Source organism: Lynx rufus, unplaced genomic scaffold, assembly GCF_022079265.1.
Source record: "Lynx rufus isolate CCGP_SWC_20201006 ecotype Redwood Valley unplaced genomic scaffold, mLynRuf1.p SCAF_5, whole genome shotgun sequence".
NCBI lineage: Eukaryota > Metazoa > Chordata > Mammalia > Carnivora > Felidae > Lynx > Lynx rufus.
This window is the reverse complement of record NW_025814867.1, coordinates 6,307,477-6,320,151: the sequence shown is the minus strand read 5'-3', so window position 1 is coordinate 6,320,151 and position 12,675 is coordinate 6,307,477. Positions and strand designations below refer to the sequence as shown.

General features: G+C 37.9%; 1 protein-coding gene across 2 annotated transcripts in view; it reads right to left on the bottom strand.

The window, feature by feature from the left end:
• OXSR1 (oxidative stress responsive kinase 1) overlaps window positions 1–12,675 on the bottom strand; it is a 105,414-nt gene that overhangs the window by 13,389 nt on the left and 79,350 nt on the right. For both annotated transcript variants that reach the window (XM_047098571.1, XM_047098572.1), the window contains 3 exons: window positions 7,921–7,969; window positions 7,186–7,251; window positions 4,002–4,124 (listed from right to left, as the gene is read on the bottom strand). In XM_047098571.1, the coding sequence (XP_046954527.1) occupies window positions 4,002–4,124; window positions 7,186–7,251; window positions 7,921–7,969 (238 nt within the window). The remainder of the gene's footprint in view (window positions 1–4,001; window positions 4,125–7,185; window positions 7,252–7,920; window positions 7,970–12,675) is intronic.

The following is a 12,675-nucleotide window of genomic DNA, read 5'->3' as shown; positions in this document are numbered from 1 at the left end:
ACCAAGCATAAATTTAGACTACTTAAAAGGTCAGCTTAGGCTTTTTAAAGTTTTCATCACTATTTCATTGAAGAGAATCAAGGTTCAGGTGATAGCTAATATATCACAGCAAGTATACGGCCAACCCAACACCCTTTTTAACTTGATGTTTGGAAACAATTTCAAACTTACAGAAATTTCTGTTAGAATAAGAACAGTACAAAGAACACAAGTATACCTCTGACCCAGATTCACCCATCATTAACTTTTTTTCCTTATCTCTCTTTTTAAACACACACACACACACACACACACACACACATAAAACCAATCATATTGCTCTTGTACTATCTGAGAATTAGTTGAATAGACTGTAGCTGTTTACCACTGAACCATTACTGTGTATTTCTTAAGAACAGGGCTATTCTCTTCTATAACTTCATACTACTATAGTAGTAAATTTCAGTAAATTTCACAATAATGCTAATTTTCATCAGCTAGTCCGGGCATTTGCCAAGTTGTCCAGTATGCGGTAACTATTTTTCCCCTTGTAACTAATAGGCAAGCTGTGGAGAAGACACTTCAAGACCCTGAAAATATTCTGCTTATCAAAAATTTCCCCTATACTTTGCACCCACTGATGATCCTTGTCTGACCTAATTTTTATGACTGCTATCATGGCTATAAAGTGATGATTTTGCCCTCCAATACTCCTCTACATTTCCCAGTCAGCACCGGCAATTTACTGTAATGAAAAACCATCCCTCTCCCCCACTTAAAATCTACCTATTCATTATTGGCACAGACTCATAGAGTCCTAGTTTTTAAATGGTTTACAAATTATTACTGCATTTAAGGATTTTGATAGTTACATTCTAATTTGGTCAGTGGGAGCTCATTCAATCTGGGCCTTGTATTATTATGATTTTTTTTAAATAAAACACTTTTTTTTTGACGAGAAGATATTCCAGATTCATCTTGTATTTTCCCTGTGTAAGCCCTGGAATCAGCCATCTCTCCAAGGGGCCCTTGTTCTTTTCGTACAGAATGGCATTAAAGACCAAGATCTGGGCATAAATTGTGCTCACTGTTCTTGTTTTCCTGACTCTTTGCATAACCTCTTTGGTAACCTCTGATTGGATGCCAGATACTGTGAATTTTATCTTGCTGCGTGCTGTCAATTTTGTATTTCTATAAATCTTCTTGAGCTTTGTTCTGGAGTACAGTCAAATTACTTGGAAACAGTTTCATCCTTTCAGATTTTGCTTTATGAGTTGTTGACTGGATCTGGAGCAGTGCTCAATCTAGGGCTATACGCTCCCCACTACGTAGACAAGCTTTCTGAGAACTCTACCCAATGTCTTGTGAATGACAGGTTTCCACACTCTGGCTGGTGGAAATGGGCACTGCTGCTGGCTCTCTGTGAGGGCTGGGTGCTGCTATCCCGTCTCAGGCGGTTTTCTCACATGTATTCCTTGAAGAGTATTCCACTGAACCCTCAAAAGGGAACCTCTGCAGACTTCTGAGCTTCTCTCTGTGTGTAGCTCTCTCCTCCCTGGTACTCTACTGATTTTATCTGCTTCCGTCTCCCTGGACTCTTAGCCCTATTTCCTCAAGTCAGGAAAACACTTTTCAAGCCATAATGAAGGGAACAGTCAATCAAATAAAACTGCTCCATAAATGGAAGAATGGGCAGAGGACATTAAAATGGTTATTATAACTATACTATAGTTATAATACACATTAGCTTCAAAGTTAAGTAGAGACATGAAAGTGTAAAAAATGAACAAGCATGAAATCAAACTTGTAAAATATTACCATGTCTGTGATATAAAATAGACTGAATGGGATTAGCAGCAATCAGGTATTGCAGAAGAAAAGATGAATGAACTTGAAGGCCCACAACAGAAACTGTGCAAAATAAGACTGAATAAAAAGAGAATTTTTAAAAAGGAAAATCAGTGAACTTGCAGACAATTTTAAGCAGCCTAATATACATGTTATTGGAGCCTCCGAGGTGCATGAAGGGCAGAAAAAAATATTTGAAAATATAATGGCTGAAAATTTCCAAACTTGATAAAAATCTATACACCCACAGATACATGAAAATAAATAAACCCAGGCATATCAAAATCAAATTGCTCAAAAAACCATTCAAAAAGAAAAAAATATTAAAAGCAGCAAGAGTAAAAAGACATGTAACTTACAAAAGAACAAGACAAGGGATACCGGATTTCTCAATAGAAACAATGCAAACAAGAATATGGTGAAACAACATCTTCAAAATACTGAAAGAAAAAGCCTATCATTCTAAAATTCTATACCTAGCAAAAGTGTCTTTTCAAAACAAAGATACAAACAATAGAGACATTTTTGGACAAAAAAACCTTAAGCAAATCATCACCAACAGATCCACACTACAAAAACTGTTCAGGGAAGTTCTTCAGAACTTCCAAAAAAGGAAATGATATAAAGATGGAAATTTGGATCTCCATAAGTCTATTTTGAATATGTGCTGCATTTTGTCAAAGCTTTTTTGGAACATATCAAAATAAGAATATGACTTGACCTCTCTTTAGGCCTATTAATATGACAAGATTTCCTAATACTGAGCCATCCTTGCACCCTACTCCATGTGATCATGGCATTTACTTTCAACATAGTTCAGTTTAGTTTTAAAAGACCCTCCTTTCACAAAAGAATTCACAGCATCAAAAATGGCTAACGTGAAAACTACAAAAGTGTATAATTTTCTATGCTGTTTACATATCAGTGTATTAGGTTACAAAATACTATAAAATCCTATATGTATTTCAGAACTACAAAATTTTAAATAAATTTCTCTTACAGTTAGCTAGGGGGTAATAGTCAGACATTGAAACACTCTAATTTTTCTTCCCAAATATTGTGTGTTGGTCAGAGAAAACACCGTATCATCTCTTTCATAGGAAGCTAGAACTACAAGATTTCATGTACCTCTACCTTCCTCTGATCACTTTAATAGAACATTACAAAAGAATACTGATTTAAGGAGGAATCATATGAAAAAGTAAGGAGAAAGTCTCTTTTCACAGTCTCACATTTTAATAAACTCACAATTGTATGTAATCAAATGTTTATATCTGTTATCTCCTGAAGAGCTCTCCAAGGTTAGAATGTAATAAATTTTTACCAATTTTCCTTGGCAAAAAAAGTCTTTACAAACTTAGCTCTGCAAAAAGACTAGATTCAAAGACTTCAGCTGACAAGATCAACAAATCTTCAATGTTGACCAGCAAGTCATAAGTGCTATGACGGAGCAGGTCTTATAAGCAGGCAGACATGTACCACCTATCCACCATTCATACCACAAAAAGGTTCTAGGCAGGAAAAGCCACGATGAACCTCAAACATTAGTATTTCTCATGTACATTTCTATTCTTAGGAATGAGTCCTAACAATCAACTGGAGGCATTAACTTTAGGCAAGAGTGATAGAATAAAACCAAAAGAAGACCTCTGTCTACACACATACACACACACACACACACACACACACACACACACACACACACACACGCATGCACCCACGTACATAAACACCAAAACATACACCCTCCAGGATATACCAACTGAAGAAAGGTATATTGTTCTTCTTCAGGCAGAAGGTTAGCAGACTTCAGGGAAAAAGTTTTGATTGTTAGGCTTTCAAGTTCAATAATCTCTTCTTCTGCAATGTCTCATCAACCATTAATCCTATCAAGTGTATTCTCATCTCAGACACAGTAGTCCCCTTCTCTAGATTTTGGTCATTTTCATATGCCCTAAATATCATATCCAAACAGATGTGTCAGTCCACTTTTCCACATAGAATTAAATGGGTTCCTATTGTTAATAACTTGCTCAAGGAAATTCTATCACTAACACTTGTATTTTTCACACTTCAGCTGTCAAACTGAACAGAACCAAAGAATATAGCATATCTCAGAGGCTTCAGACAAAAGATAGAGCTCTAGCTAAAGCACACAGTTTAACAAAACTTACCCTGAGTTGTGAAATTGCTGCTTTCCCTTCCTCACTTTCTTCATCAAATTCATCATCACTCCACTCCCAGCCGCCATCTTCTGTCTTATGAAGGCGGCCACTAGAACCTGGTACTCTCCGAACCTGCACATTAGGAAGAGAGATGTGGGTTATGGTAGTGCTTGGTATTTACTATGTACACTATACATATCTTCTACTCCTCACTTGTTCTTTGTGCTCCACTATCGGTCTTTACTCCCACCACTGACTTTCCCTACGCTTCTATACTCTTGAGCCCAAACACCATCCAAATCCTTCTTATGTGAAGTCATAGACCAAATCTTATTAATGGTTTCATGTTCCGAGAAATTTAAAAGTTTTTTCAGCCCCCAAAATAAATAAATCCAAGATAAAGAAGATTCTGCTTTTTTCATTTTAAAAATCACAATTATACCTACAGTTTCAAGAGTACTATAGCTGCACAAGTTTTGTTAAGAAAAACAGCAATTTCTGGGGCGCCTGGGTGGCGCAGTCGGTTAAGCGTCCGACTTCAGCCAGGTCACGATCTCGCGGTCCGTGAGTTTGAGCCCCGCGTCAGGCTCTGGGCTGATGGCTCGGAGCCTGGAGCCTGTTTCCGATTCTGTGTCTCCCTCTCTCTCTGCCCCTCCCCCGTTCATGCTCTGTCTCTCTCTGTCCCAAAAATAAATAAACGTTGAAAAAAAAAAATTAAAAAAAAAAAAAGAAAAACAGCAATTTCCTAACTTTTATCCTCTTACAGGGAGCCACTTTTAACTCATTTTGGCTTATTCTTTTTAAATTAACATTCATCTCTCTAAGACTGTGTTCTTATTATTACCCCTTGAATTTTTGGTTTTAGAAATTATCTACTGGACTTCAAACTATAAAAGATAAGAATTTAATCCTATTATCAACCCCCCTCTTTTCTCAAGACACATTGTAATTTTGGTTAAATCAAAATTCAGTGTTTCCATGACATGATTGTATAAATGATACAGTTAAGTCTTATTGTGTATTACAATTACTTTTCTCTACTGTATAACTTTTTTGTTTCCCCTATAGTTAATATTTGCTTATTTTTATGTACTTGTCATATTTATCCCCAAATTCTCTGTATAAAACTCCTCTCACCATATTCATATACATTATTAGGTATTCATCACCTTCCTGAGGAAGACCCTCACCAGAGCCTCCCACCTAGACTGGTTTCACACCAGCTCTGGACTTCAGATCTCACTCTATCATCAGCTCTGTTTCCTGGACCACACGACTTCCTTGTTCTCAGTTTAAGCACTTCCTCCATTATTAGCATAGCACATTAACTGAAGCCATGCATTTCTCAACTTTTTGAGTCCATCCCTACCCTTCACTTATAGTTTGCCTGGTAAAAAAGTCTGGGTTAGTAGAAAAACTTTCTTTCATAATGTTGCACACAACTGCTTCGTTGTGACCTGGCTTCCAGAGGAGCAGTCCGTGATCTTTCCCTTTTCTCTGGAAGCTACGGGATCTTTTTTTTTTGCCTCCAGTATTCTGAGCTAGAATGGCAATGTGTCTTAGTGCTGGTCTACTTCCATTCATTGCACTAGGGCTCTTTCAATCTGTAAATTCAGGACTATCTGTTTTGGAAATTTTTCTTGAATTATTTCTTCAGTGATTTCCCTTGTTTTTCTTGGTTCTGCTTTTCTGGAACTCTTTACTCAAAGACTGAACCTTCTCAAGTGATCCTCTAATGTTGTTGTCTTTTTCTCCTGTAATCTATCTCTTGGCCATCTGGGGTCTATTTTCTGGGAAATTTCCTCAGCTGTACCATACAACCTGTGTATTGAATATTTTCATTTCTTCTCTGGCGTTTTCCATTTCCAAGAGCTTTTTGTTCATGGAGGTGTCACTGTCTATATGCTCCTCTTCTAAAGTAACAGCTTTAGGGGCATCTGGGTGGTTCAGTTGGTTAGGTATCTGACTTCGGCTCAGGTCACGATCTCATGGTTGTGAGTTCGAGCCCCACGTCGGGCTGTGTGCTGACAAGTCAGACCCGGAGCCTGTTTTGGATTCTGTGTTTCCTTCTCTCTCTCTCCCTGTACCCCACTCGTGCTCTGTCTCTTTCTCTCTCAAAAATAAATTAAACATGTAAAAAACATTTAAAGTAACAGCTTTATTGAGATGTAATTCATATACCATATAATAATACCATTTAAGGCATACAATTCCATTTTTTTTTAGTATATTCAGAGTTGTGAAACCATCTCTACAATTAAATCCAGACCACTTTCCTCACTTCCCCACACCGCAAAAAACACCACATAACCATCAGCAGTCACTGCCCATTTCCGTACAATCCTCCCAGTCCTGGGCAACCTTGCATCCACTTTGTCTCCGTACGTTTTCCTATTCCGGACATTTCACATAAATAGAATCAGATAATATGTGGTCTTTTATAACCAGCTTATGATGAGCACAAGGTTTTAAAGGTTTTCCTCACATTATGACATGTATCAGCACTTCATTTCTTTTTACTGATGAATAAATATTTCATCATATGGACACATGACATTTTATATATCCATTCACCAAGAGATGAAGAATCGGGTTGTTTCCACTTTTTGGTTATTATGAATAATGCTGCTGGGAACATTCCTGCAGGCATCTTTGTGTGTACATGTTTTCCATTCTCCCAGGTACGCCTAGGAGTGGAACTCCTCATATGCTCATATGGCAGCTTTGTTGAGTCTTTTGAGAAACTGCCAGACTACTTTCTAACGTGGCTGCACCGCCTCACATCTTCATCAGTAGCGCGAGGGTTCCAATTTCCCTACGTCTTTATCAACACTTGCTATTGTCTGTCTTTTTTATTATAATCAACCTAGTGGGTCATCACTGTTTTTGTGTAGTGTGAGGAAAGGGCTCAACTCCACACTTCACTCTGGTGGCTGCAAACAGTGATTTAACAGAGTCCAGAATTAATTCATCAATTGTGTAACATCCCTTTTCATTCTAGTAGACAGCTCACATAGGCATACTGTGGACTAATGATATTTGATGAATAAAAATATACCAAAGGATGCTAAAGAATTGAAAAAAATGAGTACTATACTATTAACAAAGAATTACTTAACATATACTTTCAAAATGCAGAAGTAAATTTACTCTAACCAATTTCCTAGGAAACTGGAGTTAAATCCCCATTTACCTTTTTAGCTCTTTCAGAAATAGTTGGTGCTCTCTGCAGTATTTTTTCTTGAAGAAATTCTTTATTCTGCAGAGGAAAAATACGTTTTCTTCTTAAAAGAAGCTTTTATTGAACCACAGAAATTGACACCGAATATTCAAGCACAATTAAAATACCATATAGTAACTTTTATAAAGAAGTCTGAGGAACGCTTCCATTCTTTTATTCTGAAATTGAAGCTCCTTTAGTACATTACTACCATGGTTTCACAAACTGAGACAGAGCCTTAGTGTGCTGTATGAATATTATCAATGAAAAGTTTGCTTTACCCTAGGTCCTTTAGGATCATGGTCCCACACTTCCAACTACAGTAACATCGCACTTACCTGTTAGCTTTGGGAAAGGAGAGTTTTACCAAATTCAGTAGTAAAACCTTTGAACTGAGAGTTCGGTATTTTTCACAGATTGTATTTATAATGGCAATATTCATTGTTCTTGTTCTAAGTTTAACCTGATGTTTAAATTAATTTATATGAAAAACACATTTACCAATTCTAAAGCATGTGTCTTAATTACCAAAGGTTGTACAGACAATGCCCCCAGCAATTATTTGATCTACTTTTCCAAACATCACTTTTGGATCACTTTTCCAAACATTATCATCTAAAGATAAAACAACTTCTGAGCAGTGAATCTAATTTAGGTAACTGAGGTAGGTCACATGAACACGTAAAATCAAAAGTTAGAATTTCTTACCTTTGCTTTTTGGAAAAATTTGTGCCTTAACAGTTCTGCTGCTGTTGGTCTAAAACCAGAAAAGAACGTTTTAATAGTTAATTCAAGTGTAACTGTGGGTTTCCATCTTCAAAAATGAGAAAATGATTTCTTGAGCAGCAAGATAAAATCTCAGTGTTCTCCACTTTCCTTAACGGGCTAAAAAGCAAAAAGCAGGATAAACTCGGTACAAGAGATTGAGTAGAGAAGAAAACCCAAATAGAAATGTTCTGATAATAATTATTGCAGGTTCTTTGCAAAATTCATTAGTGAAATGTTTCTTTAGGAGTCATGATTTCTTAGTGGCTTCCAATATACTTGCTATTATTTTCTCAAGAATATTATTTCCCAATAATATAGACAATATCTACTTTAACAAGTCGTAAAAATAAATTTAATCTCACATAGAGGAAATGGACTAAATCAAGCTGCTTCTTGCCATGTGGCTGCTTGCCAGCCTTCAACTTATGTAAATACATAGTCTTAAAAATAGATCTGATGGGGCCTGGGTGGCTCAGTTGGTTAAGCATCTTGATTTCAGCTCAGTTTGTGATCTCATGATTGTGAGACTGAGCCCTGCATCAGCCTCAGCACTAGACACGGAGCCTACTTAAGATTCTCTCTCCCTCTCTCTCTGCCCCTCCCCTGCTTGCACTCTATCTCAACACACACACACACACGCACACACACGCAAATAGATCTCACAATTTCCTTTAAAAAATTGAAGATTCTAAAAGTAATGTATATATTCCCCAAATTGACTCTAAATTCAGTTTTTAACTGTACAGATAAAGGCATCATCACTGTCAGTTGTATAAACTTTTAAATAGTATGATTGAGAATAAAGAATAAACAATACTACACTTAAGAGACTGGACCTGATTACACCACATATCCCACTATATAACTCTGAGCAAATCTCTTCTCTAAGGTTCTGTATTACCTACCTGGTCAAGCCCCTGAAGGCAGTGGTTCTTAAATACGACTGTGTACTATTCTATCTGGGAGTTTCAAAAAAAAATCCCAATGCCCAGGCTGTACCCCATATCAATTAAACCAGAATCAGTGGGGGGGGGGGGCATCAGTAGTTTTTAAAATTTCCCAGGTGGTTTTTTTTTTTTTTTCAACGTTTATTTATTTTTGGGACAGAGAGAGACAGAGCATGAACGGGGGAGGGGCAGAGAGAGAGGGAGACACAGAATCGGAAACAGGCTCCAGGCTCTGAGCCATCAGCCCAGAGCCCGACGCGGGGCTCGAACTCCCGGACCGCGAGATCGTGACCTGGCTGAAGTCGGACGTTTAACCGACTGCGCCACCCATGCTCCCCCCCAGGTGGTTTTAATGTGCATTCACACTTGAGAACCAGGGCTTCAAAGAAGATTGAGAAAACAGATTTGAATGTGCTATGCAAACTGAAAGTAGACTTTACCCTTCCTATGTTCTCATTCATTATTGTACCAAAAAAAAATGTTTTTTAATGCTTATTTTTGAGAGGGAGAGACACAGAGTGTGAGCGGGAGAGGATCAGAGAGAGAGAGGGAGACACAGAATCCAAAGCAGGCTCCAGGTTCTGAGCTATCAGCACAGAGCCCGACGCGGGGCTTGAACTCACGAACAGTGAGATCAGACCTGAGCCAGGGTCAGATGCTCAACCGACTGAGACACCCAGGCACCCCCTCTATGTTCTCATTCAATCAAGATTTCAGTATGGTCAACAGTTTGCACACCACTGCTTCTTACGATTCATCCCTTTCTTCTAGGTTCATTTCCTTCTTTCTAAAGTTCTCTCTCTCTCTCTGTACACACACACACACACACACACACACACACACACACACACACACACATATATATTTAATCCAAGTTAGTTACCATATAGTGTAATATTAATTTCAGGAAAAGAATTTAGTGATTCATCACTTACATAGAAGTGCTCATCCCAACAAGTGCCCTCCTTAATGTCCATCACACATTTATCCTTTCCCCCCACCCACCTCCCCTCCAGCAACCTCAGTTTGTTCTCTGTATTTAAGTCCTACGGTTTGTCTCCCTCTCTGTTTTTATCTTAATTTTGCTTCCCTTACCCTATGTTCATCTGTTTTGTTTCTTAAATTCCACGAATGAAATTATATAATATCTGTTTTTCTCTAACTTATTTCGCATAGCATAATACAGTCTAGTTCCATCCACGTTGTTGCAAATGGCAATATTTCACTTTTTGATTGCTGAATATATATGTATATATATACATATATATGTGTGTGTATACGTACATATATATGTATATGTATACATACATATACATATGTGTATATGTATGTATTCACACACACACACACACACACACACACACACACACACACACACACCACCCCACATCTACTTTATCCATTCATTAGTCGATGGACATTAGGCTCTTTCCATACTTTGGCTATTGTCGATAGCGCTGCTATAAACACTGGGATACATGTGCCCCTCAGAATCAGCATTTTTGTATCCTTTAGATAAATACATAGTAGTGCAATTGCTGAGTTGCAGGGTAGTTCTATTTTTAAATTTTTGAGGAACCTCCACACTGTTTTCCAGAGCGGCTGCACCAGTGTGCATCCCCATCAACAGTGCAAGAGGTTCCTCTTTCTCCTCATCCTCGTCAACATCTGTTGTTGCCTCAGTTAATTTTAGCCATTCTTACAGGTTTGAGGTGGTATCTCATTGTGGTTTTGATTTATATTTCCCTGATTATGAATGATAATGATAAAGGAAAATTTACAGTTCTTTGATAAAACGTGATTGAAATTTTTGTCTGAAAAAATCTCAATTTCATGCTTATTTTTGAATAAGAGTTTGACTGGATGGAGAATTCTGGGTTAACAGTAATTTTCTTTCAGCATTATTCCGGTATATTCTGGCCTCAACTGATTATTATTGGGAAAGTGGTTATCAGTCTACCTGCTATTCCTCAGTAGGTAATCTGCCCCCTCAGTTTGCATTTAATAGATTCTCTTTGCCTTTGTAGTTTCATGACTTGTGTACAAATGGGAAAAGGGAAATACCGCTTGGAATTTGGGGGGATGATTCTTTAATCTGAGGACATAGGTATTTCATCAATTCTACAAAATTCTCAGCCATTATTTCTTCTCCCATTCTCTCTAATCTCTCCTGGAAAGTCTCTATATGTGCATGCGTATGTATGTACACGTGGATGTACATATGCATGCATGCACATGTGCGCACACACACACACACACACACACACACACACAGACTGAACCTTCTCAGTCTGTCTCCCAAATGTTCATCATTCTTTTCTATTTCCATTTTTAAATTTTTTTTAACGTTTATTTATTTTTGAGAAAGAGAGTGACACAGCATGAACGGGGGAGGGTCAGAGAGAGAGGGAGACACAGAATCTGAAGCAGGCTCCAGGCTCTGAGCTGTCGGCACAGAGCCCGACGCGGGGCTGGAACTCACAGGCCGCGAAATCATGACCTGAGCTGAAGTCGGGAGCTTAACTGACTGAGCCACCAGGCGCCCCTCTATTTCCATTTTTAAAAATCTTTCCGTGTTGCATTCCTCAATTTCCTCACGGAAATTCCGTGAGCCATTTCCTCAATATAGTGTAGTGTGACTGAGTAAGAGCAGGAACTCTACAGTCAAATTGTATGGGTGGCAATTCTAGCTCCAACTTTTTCTGGCTGTGTGACTTTGGGCAATGGTACTTAACCTCTCTATGTTTCAGTTTCATTCGTAAAACAGCGAAGATAATAGTGTCATCCTCAAGGGATGATATATGTTAAGATGATGTATGTCCAGTGTTTACAACACTACGTGGTAACTTGATTAGGAGTCAATAAATAATTCTCTTTTTTGTGTGCTTTACTGGCTGTTCTATTTAACCAACCCATCTAAATTTTTTTCTGAACTTGGAAATGTTCTCAACAAGGTATAATTTTGGCTTACAAACTGGAAATAGATGTTCTACAGCTTCTAGATATTTTTCTTTTTTAAAAAACTTTTTTATTTTGAAATAATTTTAAGCTTATAGGAAGATGCAAAGATACTACAGTGTTCCTACATGCCTGTCACCAGCTTCCCCTAATGCTAACATTTTATATAACCATGGTATAATTATCAAGATATTAACTAAACTAAAAATATTAACATTGCTATACTATTATAGAATTTATTTTTAAAAATATTTATATTTATTTATTTTTGAGAAAGAGCCCGTGCCCATAAGCAGGGGAGGGGCAGAGAGAGAGAGTGGGAGATACAGAATCCTAAGGCAGGCTCCAGGCTCCTGTCAGCATAGAGCCCGACGTGGTGCTCAAAGCCACAAACCGTGAGATCATGACCTGAGCTGGAGTCCGACACTTAACTAACCCAGGCACCCCGATTACTGTCTTTAATATATTAATATTCGTATAACACTATAAACTATAGACTTTATTCAGATTTCCCCAGTTTTTGCTCTAACGTCGTGTGTCTGTTCTGCGATCTAATTAAGGACACCACGTTTCATTTAGTCTTCATGTTTTTTTATCTCCTCCAATCTGGGATACTTCCTCAGTCATCCCTTTCCTTTCTTGTGAAGAGTGCTGGTCAGGGAGTCTGTAGCATATTGCTCAATTTGGATGTGTCTGATGTTTTCTCACTACAGACTGAAGTTAAAGATTTTGGGAAGGAACACTTCAGAGGTGATACGCCCTGTACCTTGTATCAGGGAGTATATAATAA